At 38.3% G+C, this 26,099-nt stretch overlaps 1 protein-coding gene across 5 annotated transcripts in view; it reads left to right on the top strand.

Moving 5' to 3' along the window:
* The window catches only part of LOC120860913 (leucine-rich repeat-containing protein 49-like), a 157,049-nt gene that overhangs the window by 18,107 nt on the left and 112,843 nt on the right, over positions 1–26,099 (top strand). For all 5 annotated transcript variants that reach the window (XM_040236638.1, XM_040236639.1, XM_040236635.1 and 2 more), the window contains 2 exons: positions 4,203–4,269; positions 10,201–10,344. In XM_040236638.1, coding sequence (XP_040092572.1) covers positions 4,203–4,269; positions 10,201–10,344 — 211 coding nt within the window. The remainder of the gene's footprint in view (positions 1–4,202; positions 4,270–10,200; positions 10,345–26,099) is intronic.

The raw sequence follows: 26,099 nt of genomic DNA, 5'->3' as shown, positions 1-26,099 counted from the left end.
TATGGGGTTGCAGAGTCAGACATGCATGCCGGAGCGACTGAACTGAACTGATTGTACATTGTATCCCTAGTATACTTATTTGTCTCATAATTGAAAGTTTGTATCTTTTGATTGCCTTCATCCAGTTCCCCCTCCTCTCACCTATTCCCTGCCTCTGGTAACCACAAATCTGCTTTCTTTTCCGATTTTTTTTGTTTATGAATATAATCAACCTCTAAATCTCTGTTAGTTCCTGTTATACAACATAGTGATTTGATATTTCTATACACTTCAAAGCGATCACCACAGTAAGTCTAGTTACCATCTCTCACCAAAGATATTACATAACTATTGACTATATTCCTCACACTATACATTTCATACCCATGACTCATTTATTTTGCAAATGGTAATTTGTGTCTCTTAATCTCCCTCACCTATTGCTTTCTCACTACCCCCTCTGGCAACCACCTGTTTGTTCTCTATAACCATTTCTGTTTTCTTGTGTTTTTTGGTTTCCACATATTAGTGAAGTCATATGGCATTTTGCCTTTCTCTGTCTGATGTATTTCAGATAGCATTATACCTGCCAGGTCCACCCATGTTGTTGCAAAAGGCAAGATTTCCATTTTTTTTTATGGCTGAGTAATATTCCATGTGTATATACACTACATCTTCTTTATCGATTCAGCTACTGATGGGCACTTGAGTTGCTTCCATATTGTGGCTATTGTACATAGTGCTGCAATGAACATAGGGGTGCACGTATCTTTTTAAGTGGTGCTTTTCTCTTCAGATATATACCCAGAAATGGAACTTTTGTTTCATATAGTAGTTCCGTGGTAGATTTCTTTAGAATTATTTCTCTATGGCTGAGCTGTCTTCACTGCTGGGCACAGACTTTCTCTAGTTGCAGCGCGTGGGGGCTTCTGTTTGTTGTGGTGCAAGGGCTTCTCCTCGTGGCGGTCTCCCTGGGTGTGGAGCACAGGCTCTGGGCATGTGTGCTTCAGTAGTTGCAGCACATGGCCTTCACAGAGTGGGGTCAGTGGTCGTGGCGCACAGGCGTGGTTGTCCCATGGTGTGTGCTGTCTTCCTGCACTAGGGATCAAACTGTGTCCCCTGCATTGGCAGGCAGATTCTTAACCACTGAACCAACAGGGAAGTCCCGTATTTCAAATTTTTGGAGGAATTTCCATAACATTATCTATAGTGGCTGCGCCAATTTATATTCCCATCAACAGTGCACGAAGGTTTTCTTTTCTCCACATTCCTGTCTCTTCTTTTCAGTTTATCTGGCTTCTTGGAAATATATATATATATATATTTAATATTTTGTTCTTTGAAGATACAAGCCTGTCTTTCTATTCCTCCATCTGTTTTTTGTTTACTTTTGCTCACACTTTATTTTTCACATAAAAAAGTGGCTATTAAATAGCTCTGAAACTTTTAGTGTTCTGGAGTAAAAAAAAAAAAATGTGTCAGAAGACTACTTTCCTGTTCAGTTCAGTTCAGTTCAGTTCAGTCGCTCAGTCATGTCTGACTCTTTGCGACCCCATGAATCGCAGCACACCAGGCTTCCCTGTTCATCACCATCTTCCGGAGTTCACTCAGACTCATATCCATCGAGTCCGTGATGCCATCCAGCCATCTCATCCTCTGTCGTCCCCTTCTCCTCCTGCCCCCAATCCCTCCCAGCATCAGATTCTTTTCCAATGAGTCAACTCTTCGCATGAGGTGGCCAAAGTACTGGAGTTTCAGCTTTAGCATCATTCCTTCCAAAGAAATCCCAGGGTTGATCTCCTTCAGAATGGACTGGTTGGATCTCCTTGCAGTCCAAGGGACTCTCAAGAGTCTTCTCCAACAGCACAGTTCAAAAGCATCAATTCTTTGGTGCTCAGCCTTCTTCACAGTCCAACTCTCACATCCATACATGACCACAGGAAAAACCATAGCCTTGACTAGACAGACCTTAGTCGGCAAAGTAATGTCTCTGCTTTTGAATATACTATCCAGGTTGGTCATAACTTTTCTTCCAAGGAGTAACTGTCTTTTAATTTCATGGCTGCAGTCACCATCTGCAGTGATTCTGGAGCCCCCCAAAATAAAGTCTGACACTGTTTCCACTGTTTCCCCATCTATTTCCCATGAAGTGATGAGACCGGATGCCATGATCTTTACTTTCCTCATTCTCCCAAATTGCATATTTTTGAAGTATTAGTACAAGCAATTGTGACCCCTAACATATTCCTCCTGTTCTCCAGTCAGCTGACTTTGTCACAGCAAGGAGCCTGTGAGCCTTGAAGATGCAAATCTATACTGAGGCAGTACTTTAGTGGTTATTAGGCAAACTGGCTGAGGATTGCTGAAGAAGAGAGAAACACATCCACCACCCTGTCTCCTTGTGTTTGTTTTGGGTGACTCGTTGCCCCCTGCTGGTTAAATCAATAACACTTACTCCCTCGCACATCTCAAAGCACTGCAGTCTTTGAGTCCAAGGCAGTGGAACCACATATGACAATCCAGTGCAACCATATGCCTTTAAATTCAAGCAGAACCAAAAAAGATTTCCATTCCAAAGATAGAAAGATCCTGCTCAGCTTCCATACGTGAAGTTTACATTGCTACCAAAGAACTCCCAACCCCTCTATACTACTTTGCTGTTGAAGTTCTTCCCGTCTAACTCTTCTACTTTCTATATCCTCTGTTTACCTTTGTGAGATCTTCTGGTACCCTGATGTTCACAGGCTCATGACCAGAACTTCTCTGGGTTTTCTTGTGATCACCCAGTTCTATAGATAACATAATTTTCCACTAGACCCTTGAATTCCATATTCCTTTCCTTTTGATTTCTTGAAGTATCTCACTTAAGGATTTGTCTTTGACACCTGAGAAGCCAGGCCTCCTATAGATCCTGTAGTGGGGTCCTTATTCTAACATTAGCACATAATGTGGCCTGCAGAGACAAGCTGCGGTGTGTCCCTAGAGGTCTGTAGTTGCTGAGTGATGAGTGAGCCTTGTCTTTTTCTGGTTCACTTCTATTTGATGGGAGAATTTCTTTTTAATAAATGCTTTCAGGTCACATTGATATCTTACTAGTTTTCTACAAGTTAGTATATAACTTACAGAGTTTGGGCTCTAGTCAGTTGTAAATAGATGATCCTTAGGTAGGTTTGTTGACAGTGCTCTGATACAACACTGGAAGGACAGTCATTCACCCCTTTGCCTGTTTCCAAGCATTGGTTATCAGCACTGAATACACCAGTCTATACTCACATGTAAGTTTTAAAACTTGGTTTTTATGTGCTGTTTTTTACTCGAACATATTTTATTATTTTGGCTTCCCTGGTGGCTCAGACAGTAAATAATCCATGTGAGCGAGGAGAGAGGTGTGAGAGAGGAGACCGAGAGGCGGGTTTTGGTCCTAATGGAGTAGTGTGGGCAGGGGGTGGTGTGGAGAGAGGAAGAATAGTCACACTGCAATAGGACATAATAGGTGTATGATAAATATTTTTATAAATTAAACTGGATTGGTAATACAGTTCTGGATTTGGCTATGATGTGAGTGATGGAAAGGAAGAGAGAGCTTTTTTTCGATAGGGTCACCTGAAAAGGCTGCTCTGAGATGTTTGAGCCAAGACTTGAATATTGGGAAGGAATGAACCGTGTAAAGTTCTGATGAAAGAACATTAAGGAAGAAGGAAAAGCAAGGGTAAACACCCTAAGGCAGAAATGAATTTGTCAAGTTAGAGATAGCAAGAAAGCCCCTTTGGCTGGAACAGAGTGAGTGGGTAAGCCTGAGAAGGAGATAAGCCATGGAAGGAGATAAGCTAAAGAAAGAGTCAGCCAGGCAGTTTAGGGCCTTGAGGACTGAGGTGAGGGATTTACGTTGTATTCTAAGGTGAAGGAAATTGCCTTGAGTAAGTGCCTTGTGCTAAAGTTCCTAGAAGTAGAATTGTTCTTTCCTAAAGATAGCACTTTTAAGCTGTCTTTGGAACATTTCCCCCAGTGGGACTGCATCTTTACCATTACAATTAAATCAATGGAGATATGTTTTTAAATATAGATAATTATATACAATCTCTCTGTGTGTATATGTATTTCTGTGTCTATATCTATCTATCTGGAGAGAAAGAATAAATTAAAATAAGTTAAACCTTAGACTGTTTTTATTTGCAATAGATGTGATACATCTGTATTTCCATTCTGCTTATTCTAATTTTCAGAATTAAGAAAATTTCAAATCTGGAGAATCTAAAGAGCTTAGATGTTTTGGACCTTCATGGAAATCAGGTATTGTTAAAGCCCTTTTGTAACTTACTTTTTTGAAAAAGCTCTAGGAAATTTGGCATAGAAGTTTTAATAATTATACTTGTGTTGAATTTTTCCAGAGTTACTTTACTGATTCACTGAAATTAGCTGTGGTATTAAGGTGTTAAGTCTATGTACATGAATTTCTCAACAGCAAATGACAGATAAGATATAAAACATTTAGAATTCTTGTAGTTATGCCTATTTTGTTTCTTATTTAGGCTTTTATTAACTTAATAGCTAACCTCAAACCAAGAACTAGAATATTACTATTGATTTTCTTCTACCTAAGTGTTCCTTCTTTATTCCAAATTACCACTATTCTGGATTTCACATTTATCATTCCTTTGTGGGTGTTTTTAGTTGGTTTTATCACATATACATGTGTCTAAATAATACATTGTTTAGTAGTATTGTCTTTTAACTTTAAGAAGGTGTCACAGTATATGTTGTCATCTAATGTTTGCTTTTTTGATAGAGCATTATGTTACTGAGATTTATCTATTTTGATTATGTAGTTGTAGTTTATGTTTATTGTTATATGTTCCATGGTTTGATTATACAAAAACATTTTTTCTCCATTTTATTATCGATAGACATTTGGGTTGATTCCTTTTTGTCTGCTTGTCTTTTTGTTTTGTTTCCTACTCGGATAACACTTCTAAGAACATTCTTATATATGTTTCTCCCATACATTATATTACTCTAGGGTATACTCCTATGAGTAGAACTGATGGGTCATAGGTTATTTAAATGTCTAACTTTAAAAGATAATGCCAAATTGTTTTCCAAAGTGATTGTACCAGTTTATACTCCCACCAGTAACACATAATAGATCCTGTTGCTTCATTTCTTTTTCAGCATTTGGAATTGTCATACTTCTTAATTTTTGCCAATTGAATTGGTGTAAAGGGGTGACCCCTCATGGTCTGGATTTATATTTCCCTGATTACTGTATAACCTGGGATCATTGTCCTGTTTGATCAGTTTATCTACCCATATATTTGTCTGTCTAATTGGTGTCTGCTTTGTTATGTTCCCCTCCTTATTTTCTCTCTCAGAGCATCTTGGCTGTTTTTTTTACCTCTTGCTCTTACATTTAAATTTTAGTCTTTTCAATATGAATACTTATTTCTAAATACCTACATGAGCTACATACTCATGCAGAAGGTAAAACCTCTCCTGAGGTGGCAAGTGTACATTGTGGGATGATCTGGGAGTCCCTGCCTGTTAAGAACAAGGTTTTCCACTTGCAGTTGGTCAGACATAAACCTCAGTGTAATCTCTCTGGGTGCTCTAATAGCTGTTAATGCCAAGCGTTTTGTTGAAAACTGAATGTTATTAATAAAACCATGATAGATCTGGATAGGCCACATTAGCTAGTGGCTGGGGTCAGCTAGCGGCTGGGGTCCCAGCTCCATCTGTATGTCTGCCCATATGTGCACACAGAGGGAAGGTTTTTGATGGCCTAGGAACTATCCAGCCCTGCAGGCTGGTTAGTGTCTTTCTAGTAGAGAGAAAGTTAGCCTTTTATTAATAGTTAGATGTTGGTAGAAGGGAAGAAGAATTAAAGTGTTTGTCAGTAAGAGAATATCATATACAAAAGCACTGAGATTAAAAACAACATGGTAAGTATTTTTTTACTGCTAGAGAATTCAGCACATGTTGGGGGATGGTGAGAGATGAGACAAAAGAGATAGATATAAGGCCAGATTGTGGAGTGCTTTATTTGCAGTACTAAGAAATTGCTATTTTGTCTTTATTTATCCCACTATTTTAACTATTGTCCATAAGTATAAGTGAAACATTTTATGGTAGCAATATTTTTCCTAAGTTTATTTTAAAATGTATAAGCATTTATGTGTTTTCATATGATAATATACTTTTAAGAATTCATGGGCATTACCCAAGATCTCTATAAGAGCAACTGGTAAATGAATAACATATCACTTGATCTATATATCTTGTATAGGGATTATTTACCAGCATTATGTTGATTAAAAATGCTCTATTCCTTGTTAACTGACCTATATTATGTGTTCTGTAATTCCAGCATGTATGTGATAGTCTGTGTATTAAAATTAAATATTTATACCACACAAATTATTTCTCAAGATTCTGTGAATACAAGAAAGAAATTTTAAGTGAAAAATCTTAGTCTTATTTCAAATATTTAACTCCAATAAGCAAAAATTTGGAGTATTTCAAGGCAAAGATAGTCTTAGTGACTAAAAAGTCAGGGGATGTTTCAACTCAAGTTGAAACAATGTGCAACTCTAAAAGAAATAGCATCAGATAGTTTAAAAACTAAAAGACTATTAAGTGAATATTTTTTATAGTTTGAATTTACTTCCATTGGAAATAATAATGATACATGGTATACATTGTAAAATGAAATGTAACTGGTCTTTTGATGTGCAAACATTGGGAGGAATAGTGATAGTGTTCAAGAAACAGATTGGGGAATGGAAAGAGAGGGGAGGCGAAACTGGAGGTAGAGAACAGTTGAGAGACAAATTCAATAATCCTTGTGAGAAGTGACTTAGAGCAATAACAATAGAGGTGTAACAAAAGGACAGATTGGATAAACAGTTAAGTAAAAACATTAAGATTTAGCAATTGATTGTATGTGAGTAGTAGAGAATACAGAGGAATATGGGAGACTGATTCTTAATTTACAACCTAGATTTTTTTTTTTTTGTCTACCAGAAAATGTTCTCCTGTTGAACGCTCGCTTTAACATGGACGCAAACATGCTTCAAGAAGAATCTGTTCTTTCAGTGACATCTTTTCCTTCAGGGAGAGCTTGCCCTTTCTGTGATTGCTCGCCTGAAAGCAGACATCTTTCTTTTCAGTGTTGTTTAATAGGAAGGTCATCTTTATCCAGATAGAGCAATCTGGGTCACTCTTATACACATACAAAAGACTGGAGTATCAGCTTTCCTAGGTGTATTAAGAAGCTTTCCTGTCTACCTTAAGACCCTCTCTGATCAGTGTGACCTAAGGTTAAGCTTTTGAACATTCCTATCATCTCTTCTTCTTGCTGTGAAATTTATTAACTGATGAAGAACTCTGCTCTCACTATATACCACCTTTTGCTTGAAGATTCTGTCATTTGCTCTACTCCTGTGACTTTGTCCATGGCTGCAACAGAGTAACAAATTTTATTCTATTGGAGATGTTCCACCCAATTCTGCCATGTCAGTTTGCAAACCAAGAAATTAAACAACATCCCCAGTGATTTTTTTAAATTACAGATTTATACCTAATATGAATTAACAACATTTCTTTTCAGAGTCACCAAACTAAAAAGGGACTCTAAAATGTAGGCATCCTAATTGTAAGTCCCACCAGGACCAGATGAAATTGGAGAAAGGTAGTTTTCTAAAAGAAGTGCTCCAGGATTATTAGCAGAAGGGGAAAGACATCATACACAGGTCATGTGCCCCTTCATTCTGTGTATTTATCTTTCTTGAGTTCAGAGAAGTTTTAAAATATATACATGTATATATTTAGATATTGCTTTTTCATATACCTATTTCTGTTTTTTTTTTTAGTATTTTAGTAGAATTTCTCAAGCTTATGTTGATATTACTGATTTCCTATAATGTCCATTTTACTTTTTACTGATTCTATACATTTTAAATTCTATCACCTATTTAGTTTTGAAATGTCATTTTCTGTATCTTTACAGTTTTGTCATCTTCAAATACTCATAACCTTGTTTTTTTCTTTTACAGATTTTAATTGTTTTCATTTTATTATTAGTTAAACCAAAAATCTCAGTGCAAATTTTAAAGCATGGTCATAGTTTATCTTTTATATTATTAAATTTGCAGTAAATATACTTACATTTCTCCTCTTGCATCTAGACAAAATCTAGATGGTATTTCTTGAATGTAAGAGAAGGGCTAAATAATATGATAGAAAATGTATTTTGTCTTTAAAAAGGCTATTTTAGCCAATATCTGCTTTGAAATGTTAAATAGAGATTTTCAAATAATATTGTGATGGCAATACAGATGAGAAAATTAATCTCCAGTGACTGTGAAATTTATATATTTTAATGTCTGGAAAAAATGTTATGAATAACTCCATATTACTTAAGTCCGTTAGATTAAAAGGTTGATGAAGCCCTCCCAAGGAGCCCTACTTCTGGGTCATGTAGAAACTCACCCTGTTTTGTGCTATTCTTGCTATATTACAATAGTGGGGCTTAAAGTCATGCTGCACTCTCATCACTTCATGGGCCATGCCCTTTAACTTACCCTTACTTGTGCAACTCAGATTCCTCTGCTGCAGTTCAGTGCTTATGTACATGGGTATAGTCTATAGTTCAAGTCCTCTTGTTCTAAACAGTCAGTGTCCACCATATTGTATCCTGACTCAACATTATCTGTCTCCTCTCTTAAGCAGTTTTGGTAATAAAGAATATCTATCCTCACCCTCTCCTGGGGTTCCTAGTTCCTTTTCCATTCAGACTCTTGACTGCTTTCAGGATCCTGCAGTATAAATGGAGTATGAACAGGGAGAATTGGTATTTCTTTTCTCTGTCTTTTCTCTCAGAGGGTAGTTTGTTTGGTCAAAACATTGTGAGCTCATGCCTTACCTTAGGCTTACAGTTTCTACTTTGCAGCTAGTACATATATTTCTCTTTACCTTCTTGGGAACCTGGCTCAGTGTTGGGCAGTTCAGTTCAGTTCAGTTCAGTTGCTCAGTTGTGTCCAACTCTTTGTGACCCCATGAACTGCAGCACTCCAGGCCTCCCTGTCCATCACCAACTCGTGGAGTTTATTCAAACCCATGTCCTTTCAGTCAGTGATGCCATCCAACCATCTCATCCTCTGTCATCCCCTTCTCTTCCTGCCTTCAATCTTTCCCAGCATCAGGGTCTTTTCCAATGAGTCAGTTCTTTGCATCACGTGGCCAAAGTATTGGAGTTTCAGCTTCAACATCAGTCCTTTCAATGAATACTCTGGACTGATTTCCTTTAGGATGGACTGGTTGGATCTCCATGCAGTCCAAGGGACTCTCAAGAGTCTTGTCCAACACCACAGTTCAAAAGCATCAGTCATCGGCACTCAGCTTTCTTTATAGTCCAACTCTCACATCCATACATGACTACTGGAAAAACCATAGCTTTGACTAGACAGACCTTTGTTGGCAAATGCTTTTTAATATGCTGTCTAGGTTGGTCATAACTTTTCTTCCAAGGAGTAAGCATCTTTTAATTTCATGGTTGAAGTCACCATCTGCAGTGATTTTGGAGCCCCCCAAAATAAAGTCTGACACTGTTTCCCCATCTATTTCCCATGAATTGATGGAACCAGATGCCATGATCTTAGTTTTCTGAATGTTGAGCTGTAAGCCAACTTTTTCACTCTCCTCTTTCACTTTCATCAAGAGGATCTTTAGTTCTTCTTTGCTTTCTGCCATAAGGGTGGTGTCATCTGCATATCTGAGGTTATTGATATTTCTCCCAGCAATCTTGATTCCAGCTTGTGCTTCATCCAGCCCAGTGTTTCTCATGATGTACTCTGCATATAAGTTAAATAAGCAGGGTGACAATATACAGCCTTGATGTACTTCTTTTCTTATTTGGAACCAGTCTGTTTTTCCATGTCCAGTTCTAGCTGTTGCTTGGAGATGCCCAAACGAGTGCTTATTGATTATTTGGTAAAATATACTTCAAATAATTACCATGGTCAGATTACAAGATGTGTTCCTTTAGTTAATTTTCACAAACTAAGTAACTTCATAATATCTATAACAGAGGAAACAAGAAATAGATTTTGAAATGTCTTTATATAAATATGTTTGTTACTGAATCCCGTGACTGGGTCTTTTATTTTTATAACATGCACCTCTGAGATTTATGCCTGCTAATCATCCCTGCCTCGTTTTTATTAACAGATTACCAAAATTGAAAATGTCAATCATTTGTGTGATTTGAGAGTTTTAAACCTTGCCAGGAACTTTTTAAGTCACGTTGATAATCTTAATGGGCTGGATTCACTAACTGAGCTTAACCTGCGACACAATCAAATTACTTTTGTGGTGAGTATTAAAATGGAATCATTATGTGATTTCTGGCCTTTCTTTTAAGGGAATGAAATAAATGTTATAGCATTGCTTTCTGTAAAGTAAGAGTCTAAGGTAATTTAGTTTTTTTCTGAATTTAACTTGTGGATATAATTATTAAGCTTTATAATATTATGGTTTGGGAAATAGTGTGTTATTTTCCATTCTAAAAGATAAATGTAAAATTAGGAGCAGGAGTGTTATCAGTAAATGAATCAACTAGGGATAAATGAATTTTGAATCCTTTCCTGTGTTGTTATAGAAATAGAATTAACAAGAAAGACGGTTATTGGTGACTGAAAGTTGGCAGATTGTTGCACAGAGAGGAAAAAGACACAGTGAGGAGAGACTGAGGCTTTGAAGACACATAAATATCATATTCTCTGCAGTTTTTCAAAGGCAGCTTTGAATGTAGGAGAAAACACTGCTGCCTAGGACGTCAGAGGCCAGGTGCTGGTCTGCTTCTCTCTCACTAGTTGTGTAGTAGTGTAGTGTTTTGCTCAGTTGTGTCCAACTCTTTGCTACCCCACGTCCTGTAGACTGCCAGGCTCCTCTGTCCATGGGATTCTCCAGGCAAGAATACTGGAGTGAATTGCTAATCCCTTCTCTAGAGGATCTTCCTGACCCAGGAATCGAACCTGGTTCTCCTGCATTGCAGGCAGATTCTTTACCATCTGAGCTATAGGGAAGATAGCTGTGTGACCTTGGGTAAGTCACTCACCTGTGGCCTTCAGTTTACTTTTCTCTAAAATGAGGACATTGGGTTAGATCATCTCTGCAGTCCTTTTTGGTTTGCTGATTCTGAAAAAAAGAAATAAATATGATAGAAAGCTGGCATGTGAGCAGGAGGGAAAGAGCTGGCATCATGAGGCTACTCTGAAACTCTGAGGATAAACTTCATTAGATTTATAGTTTTACTCATGTTTAGCAGCTAAATAACTGCTTAATGCTCAGGTATGTTGAAGTTGCATATGTGAGGAGCTCTAGAAATAAGACTTTCAGTTATATGAAATGATACAGGCCAAGAAGACATCTAAGGCTTTATAAAAACACTATTTGTTTTTAAACAAGTTTCCTTTGTTTATATGCAACAGAGAAACTGCATTAGGTTTTCTCTGGATATCACTTAAGCACTCTTAAAGGCACAATCTGATTCTTAACTTTTTCAAGACATTGAGTTCCTTGGTTGGTTGGTTTAGTCACTAAGTTGTATCCGACTTTTGCAACCCCATGGACTGTAGCCTGCCAGTCTCCTCTGTCCATGGGATTCTCCAGGCAAGAATACTAGAGTGGGTTGCCATTTCCTTCTCCAGGGAATCTTCCCAACCCAGGGATCAAACTCAGGTCTCCTGCATTGCAGACAGATTCTTTACCAACTGAGCTATGAGGGAAGCCCATTAGTAAGTAAGTAAGCCCATCGAGTTCCTTAGTAAATAATTACATAAACTTAAGTGGTACCCTTGCAAAAGTTGGACGACAGTTGATACCGTATCTCTAGGCCTCATTGGACAGATTGGTTTCATTTTGAAGTTTCTCCAGAAAATCTGAGCCAAGTAATGCTTACATTTTCTAGGAGGCTGGGATAATTACAAAACCTTTTCTAAGACATAGATTTATTCCAGAACCTTTAAATTCTGCCAACCTTTCCCCAGATTGGATTTAAATATTGGAAATGGCTTGTTTATTTTAAGAGACATCCATATTGAGTTAATCTGTTACATTGCTGTCTGGAGGAACTGTTCAGGCTGAACTTAATCCGTCCTCAGGACATTGGGTGTGGTAAGAATCCAAAGACTTCAGTAGTGTGGGGTACAGAAATCTGTTGGCCTTAGCATATTTCTGTCTACAATTTGTCCTTCATTTGGAAAATGTGTAATACACATCCAGGAAATTGCTTAATGAATTTCCCACTGAGTACCTAATCATTACTGTTATAGATTAGGCAGCAGTAAGCATCTTATGGAAAAGGAAATTGTTTTAATTTCTAACAGTGAAAAAGGTTTTAAGTATTATGTATATGGTATAAGCATCATGTGTATTAATTTATTGGATACTGTGAGTGTATGTGTAAGAATAAATAAACTTTTCCAACTCTGTTTCTTTTCTGAAGCATCCTTTTCCTGAAGGCCCAAGAGACTTTAAATCTGAAGATTCCTTTTTTTTTTCCCCTCTCTCTTTTTTTTAAACTACCTCTTCTTTTCTCCAGGGTCAGTTATCACATTGTTTTTTTTGCTTTGTTTTTTCTCATGGTTTTGATTTTCCACAGTGACTAGTAATTCTTAAATGAAGGACCATGTTAAGGCATGGCTGACTCTCCTCTATAGCTGAATAGGTCTTTTTAACCATAAATCTCTCCCTAGAATGGTCACTAGATTTGTGTAAGTTGCTGATTCCCACACATTGGCAGACTTCCCCTTAGAGTGAGTGGACGACAGGTAGGCTCACTGTGTAACTATCAAAATAAGAAAAACTACTTTGTGAGGGCAGGGAGGAAGAATAAGAAGGACCTCAGTATCTTTTGTGCCAGCTGAAATTGCCATTCCTCTTCCCCTTCTGGTTCTACTGTGACAGTTATTAAACATCACCATAGATAAAACTGTTTGTGGGGTTCTCAAGGCAAAAATACTGAAGTTGTTTCCATTCCCTTCTCCAGTGGACCACATTCTGTCTTCTCCACTGGAGAAGGGAATGGCAAACCATTTCAGTATTCTTGCCTTGAGAACCCCATAAACAGTATGAAAAGGCAAAATGATAGGATACTGAAAGGGGAACTCCCTGGGTTGGTAGATGCCCAATATGCTACTGGAGATCAGTGGAGAAATAACTCCAGAAAGAATGAAGGGATGGAGCCAAAGCAAAAACAATACCCAGTTGTGGATGTGACTGGTGATAGAAGCAAAGTCCGATGCTGTAAAGAGCAATATTGCATAGGAACCTGGAATGTCAGGTCCATGAATCAAGGCAAATTGGAATTGATCAAACAGGAGATGGCAAGAGTGAATGTCGACATCCTAGGAATCAGTAAACTAAAATGGACTGGAATGGGTGAATTTAACTCAGATGACCATTATATCTACTACTGCAGGCAGGAATCCCTTAGAAGAAATGGAGTAGCCATCATAGTCAACAAAAGAGTCCAAAATGCAATACTTGGATGCAATCTCAAAAATGACAGAATCATCTCTGTTTGTTTCCAAAGCAAACCATTCAATATCACAGTAATCCAAGCCTATGTCCCAACCAGTAATGCTGAAGAAGCTGAAGTTGAACGGTTCTATGAAGACCTACAAGACCTTTTAGAACTCACACCCCCATAAAGATGTCCTTTTTATTATAGGGGACTGGAATGCAAAAGTAGGAAGTCAAGAAACACGTGGGGTAACAGGCAAATTTGGCCTTGGAATACGAAATGAAGCAGGGCAAAGGCTAATAGAATTTTGCCAAGAGAACACACTGGTCATAGGAAACACCCTCTTCCAACAACACAAGAGAATACTCTGCACATGGACATCACCAGATGGTCAACACTGAAATCGGATTGATTATATTCTTTGCAGCCAGAGATGGAGAAGGTCTATAAAGTCAGCAAAAACAAGACGGGGAGCTGAGTGTGGCTCAGATCATGAGCTCCTTATTGCCAAATTCAGACTGAAATTAAAGAAAATAGGGAAAACCACTAGACCATTCAGGTATGACCTCAGTCAAATCCCTTATGATTATATAGTGGAAGTGAGAAATAGATTTAAGGGACTAGATCTGATAGACAGAGTGCCTGATGAACTATGGATGGAGGTTCGTGACATTGTACAGGAGACAGGGATCAAGAGCATCCCTACGGAAAAGAATTGCAAAAACCAAAATGGCTGTCTGAGGAGGCCTTACAAATAGCTGTGAAAAGAAGAGAAGTGAAAAGCAAAGGAGAAAAGAAAAGATATAAGCATCTGAATGCAGAGTTCCAAAGAATATCAAGGAGAGATAAGAAAGCCTTCCTCAGTGATTAATGCAAAGAAATAGAGGAAAACAACAGAATGGGAAAGACTAGAGATCTCTTCAAGAAAATTAGAGACACCAAGGGGACATTTCATGCAAAGATGGGCTCGATAAAGGACAGAAATGGTATGGACCTAACAGAAGCAGAAGATATTAATAAGAGGTGGCAAGAATACACAGAAGAACTGTACAAAAAAGAGCTTCACAACCCAGATAATCACGATGGTGTGATCACCCACCTAGAGCCAGACATCCTGAAATATGAAGTCAGGTGGGCCTTAGAAAGCATCACTATGAACAAAGGTAGTAGAGGGGATAGAATTCCAGCTGAGCTATTTCAAATCCTGAAAGATGATGCTATGAAAGTACTGCAGTCAATATGCCAGGAAATTTGGAAAACTCAGCAGTGGCCACAGGACTGGAAAAGGTCAGTTTTCATTCCAATCCCAAAGAAAGGCAATGCCAAAGAATGCTCAAACTACCGCACAATTGCACTCATCTCACACGCTAGTAAAGTAATGCTCAAAATTCTCCATGCCAGGCTTCAGCAATATGTGAACCATGAACTTCCAGATGTTCAAGCTGGTTTTAGAAAAGGCAGAGGAACCAGAGATCAAATTGCCAACATCCGCTGGATCATGGAAAAAGCAAGAGAGTTCCAGAAAAACATCTATTTCTGCTTTGTTGACTATGCCAAAGCCTTTGACTATGTGGATCACAATAAACTGTGGAAAATTCTGAGAGAGATGGGGATCCAGATCACCTGACTTGCCTCTTGAGAAATCTGTATGCAGGTCAGGAAGCAACAGTTAGAACCGGACATGGAACAACAGACTGGTTCCAAATAGGAAAAGGAGTATGTCAAGGCTGTATACTGTCACCCTGCTTATTTAACTTCTATGCAGAGTACATCATGAGAAACGCTGGGCTGGAAGAAGCAAAAGCTGGAATCAAGATTGCTGGGAGAAATATCAATAACCTCAGATATGCAAATGACACCACCCTTATGGCAGAAAGTGAAGAAGAACTAAAGATCCTCTTGATGAAAGTGAAAGAGGAGAGTGAAAAAGTTGGCTTAAAGCTCAACATTCAGAAACCGAAGATCATGGCATCTGGTCCCACCACTTCATGGCAAATAGGTGGAGAAACAGTGGAAACAGTGTCAGACTTTATTTTGGGGGGCTCCAAAAATACTGCAGATGATGATTGCAGCCATGAAATTAAAAGACGCTTACTCCTTGGAAGGAAAGTTATAACCAACCTAGATAGCATATTGAAAAGCAGAGACATTACTTTGCCAACAAAGGTCCGTCTAGTCAAGGCTATGGTTTTTCCTGTGGTCATGTATGGATGTGAGAGTTGGACTGTGAAGAAAGCTGAGCACTGAAGAATTGATGCTTTTGAGCTGTGGTGTTAGAGAAGACTCTTGAGAGTTCCTTGGACTGCAAGGAGATCCAACCAGTCCATCCTAAAGGAGATCAGTCCTGTGTATTCATTGGAAGTACTGATACTAAAGCTGAAACTCCAATACTTGGCCACCTCATGTGAAGAGTTGACTCATTGGAAAAGACCCTGATGCTAGGAGGGATTGGTGGCAGGAGAAGGGGACGACAGAGGATGAAATGGCTGGATGGCATCATCAACCTGATGGACGTGAGTTTGAGTGAACTCCAGGAGTTGGTGATAGACAGGGAGGCCTGGCGTGCTGCAATTCATGGGGTTGCAAAGAGTCGGACACGACTGAGCGACTGAACTGAACTGACTGAACTGATAGATAAAACACCCATGCTCTCCGTCCTTCCTTGAGTCTCTGTTTTGTTAGAAACAGATCCTGAGGCTCTAGCTGAGGATTTCTTCAGCCAGCTGCTCTTACATGATTATGTGTGTGCATGGCAGGAGTGGGAGTGGGCTTGGAGGACAGTGGGTTTGTTGGTGTCCCAGGAATAGCTGTTTAGTAGACACATCTTTAATTATACATCTACGTGATTAGTCATAGCTATTTGTAGTGCATGCCTGTGTTTTGTTTGTGCTGACTCTGAGAGTGGCAGTTGGCATTCTCATGGAGAGAATTGCCACGTTTGCAGTGCAGCATCTCTCCAGCCAGTTCTGAGCTGCAGTTTTCATTGTTCAAGATTATCTCCAATACCATCCATCTGCTTTTCAGCTTCCTGAAATTTCATAAAAAGTGTTGCTCTATTAATAACTTTTTTTTAACATTTTCTGTGGAATTGCTTATTTTCTTTATTTTGTTTGTTTCACCCATTGAATCTTGGGAAGGAGATGAAATAAATGCATCACCTACTTTACCATCTTATCAGAAACTGTCTTTACTGATAATTTCAGTGTAGAAAAGAATTTAATACAATAAAAAACCAATGACTATTTAATACAGTGTCAGTTCAGGTCAGTTCATTTGCTCAGTCATGTCCGACTCTTTGCGACCCCATGAATCGCAGCACGCCAGGCCTCCCTGTCCATCACCAACTCCCGGACTTCACTCACACTACTGTCCATCGAGTCGGTGATGCCATCCAGCCATCTCATCCTCCGTTGTCCCCTTTTCCTCCTGCCCCCAATCCCTCCCAGCATCAGGGTCTTTTCCAGTGAGTCAACTCTTCGCATGAGGTGTCCAAAGTACTGGAGTTTCAGCTTCAGCATCATTCCTTCCAATGAATACCCAGGACTGATCTCCTTCAGAATGGACTGGTTGGATCTCCTTGCAGTCCAAGGGACTCTCAAGAGTCCTCTCCAACACCACAGTTCAAAAGCATCAATTCTTTGGCATCTTTTAATTTCATGGCTGCAGTCACCATCTGCAGTGATTTTGGAGCCCAGAAAAATAAAGTCTGACACTGTTTCCACTGTTTCCCCATCTATTTCCCATGAAGTGATGGAACCAGATGCCATTATCTTAGTTTTCTGAATGTTGAGCTTTAAGCCAACTCTTTCACTTTCATCAAGAGGCTTTTGAAGTTCCTCTTCACTTTCTGCCATAAGGGTGGTGTCATCTACATTTCTGAGGTTATTGATATTTCTCCCGGCAATCTTAATTCCAGTTCGTTCTTCTTCCAGCCCAGCATTTCTCATGATGTACTATGCATATAAATTAAATAAGCAGGGTGACAATATACAGCCTTGACGTACTCCTTTTCCTATTTGGAACCAATCTGTTGTTCCATGTCCGGTTCTAACTGTTGCTTCCTGACCTGCATATAGGTTTCTCAAGAGGCAGGTCAGGTAGACCACCTGGTATTCCCATCTCTTTCAGAATTTTCCACAGTTTATTGTGATCCACACAGTCAAAGGCTTTGGCATAGTCAATTAAGCAGGAATAGATGTTTTTCTGGCACTCTCTTTCTTTTTCGATGATCCATTCGATGTTGACAATTTGATCTCTGGTTCCTCTGCCTTTTCTAAAACCAGCTTGAACATCTGGAAGTTCATGGTTCACATATTGCTGAAGCCTGGCTTGGAGAATTTTGAGCATTACTTTACTAGCGTGTGAGATGAGTGCAATTGTGCGGTAGTTTGAGCATTCTTTGGCATTGCCTTTCTTTGGGATTGGAATGAAAACTGACCTTTTCCAGTCCTGTGGCCACTGATGAGTTTTCTAAATTTCCTGGCATATTAAGTGCAACACTTTCACAGCATCATCTTTCAGGTTTTGAAATAGCTCAACATGAACAGTATGAAAAGGCAAAATGATAGGATACTGAACGAGGAACTCCCCAGGTCAGTAGGTGCCCAGTATGCTACTGGAGATCAGTGGAGAAATAACTCCAGAAAGAATGAGGGGATGGAGCCAAAGCAAAAACAATACCCAGTTGTGGATGTGACTGGTGATAGAAGCAAGGTCCGATGCTGTAAAGAGCAATATTGCATAGGAACCTGGAATATTAGGTCCATTTATCAAGGCAAATTGGAAGTGGTCAAACAGGAGATGGCAAAAGTGAACGTCAACATTTTAGGAATCAGCAAACTAAAATGGACTGGAGTGGGTGAATTTAACTCAGATGACCATTATATCTACTACTGCGGGCAGGAATCCCTTAGAAGAAATGGAGTAGCCATCATAGTCAACAAAAGAGTCTGAAATGCAGTACTTGGATGCAATCTAAAAAACGACAGAATGATCTCTGTTCGTTTCCAAAGCAAACCATTCAATATCATGGTAATCCAAGTCTATGCCCCAACCAGTAATGCTGAAGAAGCTGAAGTTGAACAGTTCTATGAAGACCTACAAGACCTTTTAGAACTCACACCCCCAAAAAGATGTCCTTTTCATTATAGGGGACTGGAATGCAAAAGTAGGAAGTCAAGAAACACGTGGGGTAACAGGCAAATTTGGCCTTGGAATACAGAATGAAGTAGGGCAAAGGCCAATAGAATTTTGCCAAGAGAATGCACTGGTCATAGGAAACAACCTCTTCCAACAACACAAGAGAAGACTCTACACATGGACATCACCAGATGGTCAACATCGAAATCAGATTGATTATATTCTTTGCAGCCAGAGATGGAGAAGCTCTGTACAGTCAGCAAAAACAAGACCAGGAGCTGACTGTGGCTTACATGAGCTCCTTATTGCCAAATTCAGACTGAAATTGAAGAAAGTAGGGAAAACCTCTAGACCATTCAGGTATGACCTAAATCAAATCCCTTATGATTATTTAATACAGTATAATTGTATTCAATTCTCTGATCTTTTTTGTGGAAATTTTATAAGTTTCTAAGCAAATATCTTTTTGATTTGTATATCTTTCCCTTTCAAAGAACTATGAAACATTTCAAACATTCCCAAAGAATAGGAAATAAGATTACCAACATTTGTGTGTCAACCAATGAATTTAAATAAAAGCCCTTTAAATATACTTGAGACCTACTCTGTAGCCCTCCCCCAATACATTCCCTCCCTCCTTTGCAGACATAACCACAATTATGAATTTGGTGTTTATTTCTATGCATGTCTGTTTCTGTTTCCTGTATATATTCCCAAACAATACCATATATATCCCTAAACAATGAAGTAATTATTTTGCATGCTTTTAAGTCTTCTGTAAATGGTTTTATCAAACAGTACATATCTTCTGTAAGTTACTTTTATTATGCTTTGAGATTTATATTTGTTGATACCTATCACTCCAGTTCACTAATTTTCATTGTTATATAGTATCTGACTGTATGATTTTGATTAAATATTTATTCTTCTGTTTTTGGATAATATTTCTAATTTTTATTGTTAAGAAATAATATTTTTGTATTTATCTTTTTGTGCATAATTATAACAGTTTCCCTTGGACAGTGGCTTTCAGACAGTTTTAGCTGTAGTCTATGTTAATAAATAAAATTTAGATAGTGCATGCATGCTCAGTCATATCCGACTCTTTGCGACCCCATGGACTGCAGCCCACCAGGCTTCTCTGCCCATGGGATTTCCCAGGCAAGCATACTGGAGTGGGTTGCTGTTTCCTTCTCCAGGGGGTCTTCCCAACCCAGGGATAGAACCGGTGTCTCCTGCATCTCCCACACTGCAAGAGAATTCTTTACCACTGAGCCACCTGTGACGTCCCTGAATTGATTTCCTGACTAATGAAAAACTGGTTGTAATCTGCCTTTGAAAAATAATGCTAAATGGTGACTTGGGAGAAGCACAGCTTGGTGCCAGGACTGTGCACGTCATTTTACTCTATTAGTTACTGCCACATTTTCCCCAAAGTGGTTGTACCAAATTACATTTCCATCAACATTCCCTGAGAGTTTCTTTAACTTCACTACTTTATTGACACTTGATGTTGTCAGATGTTGACCTTCTAATTTTTGCCAGCTTGTAACTATGAAATTGTAGTATTTTGAGATTTGAATTTGAATTTCTAGTGGGATTGAATGCCTATCATCTTTTTTCCATTTTTGATATTGATATTGCTTGTTCTGCAGATAGCCTTATCCTTTGCCCACTGTTATAATGTCTTTTTCTTTTTCCTATTTTCCTTTTTCTGATCAGTAGGATTTCTTTTGTTTCTGTTGAGAAACAGAAGTAAAAATCCCAAGTTTCCTTTATTGTTTCTTCTTTTTGTTTGAAAAATCCTTTTTTATAGGCCGAAGACATAAAGATATTTTTCTATGTTGTCTAGCAAGAGTTTTGAATTTGTTCTTCACATGGAGGTGTTTCATCTATTTGGCATTGATTTTTGCTTGTGATGTGCCATTGAAATCCAATTTCTTTTTTTTTTTCTCATATGGATTACCAGTTGTCCCAGCACATTTTCTTGAAAAGTAAATTCTTTTTGTCCTTCCCTCTCCCCTTGGCAGTATCTTCTTTTAGCAAATTAAATATGCACATATGCATAGGTCATATGCACAATTCATTTTTAAATGTATAATCTGAGAATCTTTCTTCTGATCAGATGTTTGTCTGTTATACTAATTTTGATTACATACATTTCCATTCATCAATTTGATATTATTTCAAGCTTTCTATTTTTTTCTTGTGTCTGATTTCCAGTTGATGGAGTTTTCTCTGTTCTTCACGTTAATGGTTACTATTGCATTTTAAAATACACAGTTGACTTAAATTATAGTCAAGTACACGTCCCTACCTTCTTCTCAAAAAAGAACCTTAGAATCATTTAATCCAGTAAACCTCTCTCATTTTGTATGCTTTTGTTGCCTAGTATTTCCTTTTTTTTTTTTAACCATCCAATTTATATATTTTAATTGCTGTGTTTTTAGTCAGTGTTTATTTGGATTCAGCAACATACTTGTTTGGCTTTACCACTCTTCCCAAACTATATAACTTAGATAAAGTTCCTTTAAGATGGCTATGGTGGGAGTAAGTTTTCTCAGTTTTTGTTTAGTAATTTGTTTATTTTGCTTTTACTCATGACTGATTTCTGGATTTGGTTGACAGTTGTTTTTCTCCTGGATGTTTTGAAGCGCATATTCCCTTGTCTTCAGTTTTCTATTATTGTAATTAAACTGTCATCAATCACTTTTTGTTGGTGGTCTTTCTCTGTTTGTTTTAAGATTATAAGATTTCTTGTTGAAGTCTTTCAGACTCACTATGATCTATATAGATATGGAACTACTATATTTGACCAATTTGAGGCATGTATTTTTCTATATTTCAGCAAATCTGAAATCTGAATATATGTTACAATCTACATCAGTTCAGTTCACTTCAGTCTCTCAGTCATGCCCGACTCTGTGATGTCATGGACTACAGCACACCAGGGCTCCCTGTCTATCACCAACTCCCGGAGTTTACTCAAACTCGTGTCCATTGAGTCGGTGATGCCATCCAGCCATCTCATCCTCTGTCATCCCCTTCTTCTTCCACCTTCAATCTTTCCCAGCATCAGGGTTTTTTTCAATAAATAAGTTCTTCACATCAGATGGCTGAAGAATTGGAGTTACAGCTTCAGCATCAGTTCTTCCAATGAATATTCAGGACTTATTTCCTTTAGGATGGACTGGTTGGATCTCTATGCAGTCCAAGGGACTCTCAAGAGTCTTTTCCAACACCACAGTTCAAAAGCATCAATTCTTCTGAGCTCAGCTTTCTTTTTACCAACTCTCACATCCATACAGGACTACTGGAAAAACCGTAGCTTTGACTAAACAGACCTTTGTTGGCAAAGTAATGTCTCTGCTTTTTATATGCTGTCTATGTCATAACTTTTCTTCCAAGGAGCAAGTGTCTTTTAATTTCAAGGGTACAGTCACCATCTGCAGTGATTTTGGAGCCCCCCCAAATTAAGTCTGACACTGTTTCCACTGTTTCCCCACCTATTTGCCATGAAGTGGTGGGACCAGATGCCATGATCTTCGTTTTCTGAATGTTGAGTTTTAAGCCAACGTTTTCACTCTCTTCTTTCACTTTCATCAAGAGGCTCTTTAGTTCTTCAATTTCTGCCATCAGGGTGGTGTCATCTGCATATGAGGTTATTGATATTTCTCCCAGCAATCTTAATTTCAGCTTGTGCTTCATCTAGCCCAGCATCTCTCATGATGTACTCTGCATAGAAGTTAAATAAGCAGGGTGACAATATGCAGCCTTGATGTACTCCTTTCTCAATTTGGAACCAGTCTATTGTTCCATGTCCAGTTCTAACTGTGTTGCTTCTTGACCTGCATACAGATTTCTCAGGAGGCAGTTCAGGTGGTCTGGTGTTCCCTTCTCTTTAAGAATTTTCCACAGTTTGCTGTGATCCACACAAAGGCTTTGGTGTAGTGAATAAAGCAGAAGTAAATGTTTTTCTGGAACTCTTTCTTTTTTGATGATCCAGTGGATATGGCAATTTGATCTCTGGTTCCTCTGCCTTTTCTAAATCCAAATTTTTCACTCTTCTCTTTCACGTTCATCAAGAGGCTCTTTAATTACTCTTTGCTTTCTGTCATAAGGGTGGTGTCATCTGCATATCTGAGGTTATTGCTATTTCTCCTGGCAGTCTTGATTCCAGCTTGTGCTTTATCTGGCCTGGCATTTCGCATGATGGACTGTGCATATAAGTTAGATAAGCAGGGTGACAATACACAGCATTCATGTACTCCTTTCCCAATTTGGAACCAGTCTATTGTTCCATGTCCAGTTCTAACTGTTGCTTCTTGACCTGCATACAGATTTCTCAGGAGGTAGGTCAGGTGGTCTGGTATTCCCATCTCTTGAAGAATTTTCCATAGTTTGTTGTGATCCACACAGTCAAAGGCTTGAGCATAGTCAATGAAGCGGAAGTAGATGTTTGTCTAAATTCTCTTGCTTTTTCTATAATCCAGCAGATGTTGGCGATTTGATCTCTGGTTCCTCTGCCTTTTCTAAATCCAGCTTGAACATCTGGAAGTTTTTGGTTCACGTACTGTTGAAGCCTAGCTTGGAGAATATTGAGCATTACTTTGCTAGCGTATGAAATGAGTGCAATTGTGTGGTAGTTTGAACATTCTTTGGCATTGCCTTTCCTTGGGATTGGAATGAAAAGTGACCTTTTCCAATCCTGTGGCCACTGATGAGTTTTCCAAGTTTGCCAGCATGTTGAGTTCAGTACTTTCACAGCATCATCTTTTAGGATTTGAAATAGCTCAACTGGATTCCAGCACCTCCACTAGCTTTGAGGAGGCCACCATTAGCTCCAGTATAGAGCTGCCGAGCATGTGACCCACAAACTTGAGAACAGTTATACACAAAGAAGTTCTCACACTGTTGCAAAAGTTCTAGGGTCTACAACAGGTTTCCTAACCTGGGGATCTAGCCAAAGAACTGAGAACCCCCAGGGAATTTGACTTTGATAACTGTTTATATTATTATCAGTTCAGTTGTTGGTATTATATATGTGGAGTTTAATTACTCTGCAAAATGTATTTTAAAATTTTATAGCATAATTTGGAATTGAAATCAAACATTATTCCAAAAAACATGGAAATAGAATAGCAAACACAAATTTAATATTAGTGAAATATGCTTTTCATTGGAGGAATGACTGTAACTCCACATGATTTTTCTAATTAACAGTCAAATACTTAAAAGGAAGATAACTGCATTTGACAAAGCTGTGTTATATTCTCACTGTAGTTTTACTTGCATTTAGTGACTAATTGATAACTCATGGACAATAGGTACCTATTGGCTATTCTGGTATATCCTTTTGTGAAGTATCAGTTCATGTCTTTTGCCCATTAAAAAAATATTATCTTTTTACCAGTGAGTATGGTAGATCTTCATTCTAGATTCAGCCCTTTATTTCATTTATATATTGAATGCATTTTCTGCATGGCTTCCTTTTTTGCTTTCTTAACAATATTTTCAACTTGTAGAAACTTTAAGTCTTAGTGATATACAGTTTATCAATTTGTTTTCTTTTTATCATTAGTGTCTTTTTTTGTCTTGTCTGGGAAGTCTTTGCTTATCCAGATATCATAAATATGTTCTCCTCTGTTATCTCCCAGAAGGCTTATACTTTTATCTTTCATTTTAGGTCTGTGATCCAGTTTTTTTTTTAATTTTTACTTTATTTTGCTTTATAATACTGTATTGGTTTTGCCATACATTGACATGAATCAGCCACGGGTGAACATGAGTTCCCAATCCTGAACCCCCCTCCCACCTCCTACCCCATATCATCTCTCTGGATCATCCCCGTGCACCAGCCCCAAGCTTCCTGTATCCTGTATCGAGCATAGACTGGTGATTCGTTTCTTACCTGATAGTATACATGTTTCAATGCCATTCTCCCAAATCATCCTACCCTCTCCCTCTCCCACGGAGTCTAAAAGTCCGTTCTATACATCTGTGTCTCTTTTGCTATCTCGCATACAGGGTTATCATTACCATATTTCTAAATTCCATATATATGTGTTAGTATACTGTATTGGTGTTTTTCTTTCTGGCTTACTTCACTCTGTATAATAGGCTCCAGTTTCATCCACCTCATTAGAACTGATTCAAATGTATTCTTTTTAATGGCTGAGTAATACTCCATTGTGTATATGTACCACAGCTTTCTTATCCATTCATCTGCTGATGGACATCTAGGTTGTTTCCATGTCCTGGCTATTATAAACAGTGCTGTGATGAACATTGGGGTACACATGTCTCTTTCGATTCTGGTTTCCTCAGTGTGTATGCCCAGCAGTGGGATTGCTGGGTCATAAGGCAGTTTTATTTCCAGTTTTTTAAGGAATCTCCACACTGTTTTCCATAGTGGCTGTACTAATTTGCATTCCCACCAACAGTGTAAGAGGGTTCCCTTTTCTCCACACCCTCTCCAGCATTTATTGCTTATAGTCTTTTGGATTGCAGACATTCTGACTGGTGTGAAATGGTACCTCACTTTGGTTTTGATTTTCATTTCCCTGATAATGAATGATGTTGAGCATCTTTTCATGTGTTTGTTAGCCATCTATATGTCTTCTTTGGAGAAATGTCTATTTAGTTCTTTGGCCCATTTTTTGATTGGGTCGTTTATTTTTCTCGACTTGAGCTGCATAAGTTGCTTGTATATTTTTGAGATTAGTTGTTTGTCAGTTGCTTCATTTGCTATTATTTTCTCCCATTCTGAAGGCTGTCTTTTTACCTTGCTTATAGTTTCCTTTGTTGTGCAGAAGCTTTTAATTTTAATTAGATCCCATTTGTTTATTTTTGCTTTTATTTCCAGTATTCTGGGAGGTGGATCATAGAGGATCCTGCTGTGATTTATGTCGGAGAGTGTTTTGCCTATGTTCTCCTTTAGGAGTTTTATAGTTTCTGGTCTTACATTTAGATCTTTAAACAATTGTGAGTTTATTTTTGTGTATGGTGTTAGAAAGTGATCTAGTTTCATTCTTTTACAAGTGGTTGACCAGTTTTCCCAGCACTACTTGTTAAAGAGATTGTCTTTAATCTATTGTATTTTCTTGCCTCCTTTGTCGAAGATAAGTTGTCCATAGGTGTGTGGATTTATCTCTGGGCTTTCTATTTTGTTCCATTGATCTATATTTCTGTCTTTGTGCCAGTACCATACTGTCTTGATGACTGTGGCTTTGTAGTAGAGCCTGAAGTCAGGCAGATTGATACCTCCAATTCCATTCTTCTTTCTCAAGATTGCTTTGGCTATTTGAGGTTTTTTGTATTTCCGTACAAATTGTGAAATTATTTGTTCTAGCTCTGTGAAAAATACCGCTGGTAGCTTGATAGGGATTGCATTGAATCTGTAGATTGCTTTGGGTAGTATACTTGTTTTCACTATATTGATTCTTCCAATCCATGAACATGG

This window comes from Oryx dammah, unplaced genomic scaffold, assembly GCF_014754425.2.
Source record: "Oryx dammah isolate SB20612 unplaced genomic scaffold, SCBI_Odam_1.1 HiC_scaffold_11209, whole genome shotgun sequence".
NCBI lineage: Eukaryota > Metazoa > Chordata > Mammalia > Artiodactyla > Bovidae > Oryx > Oryx dammah.
The sequence above is the reverse complement of the archived record's forward strand: the minus strand, read 5'-3'. Positions and strand labels throughout refer to the sequence as shown.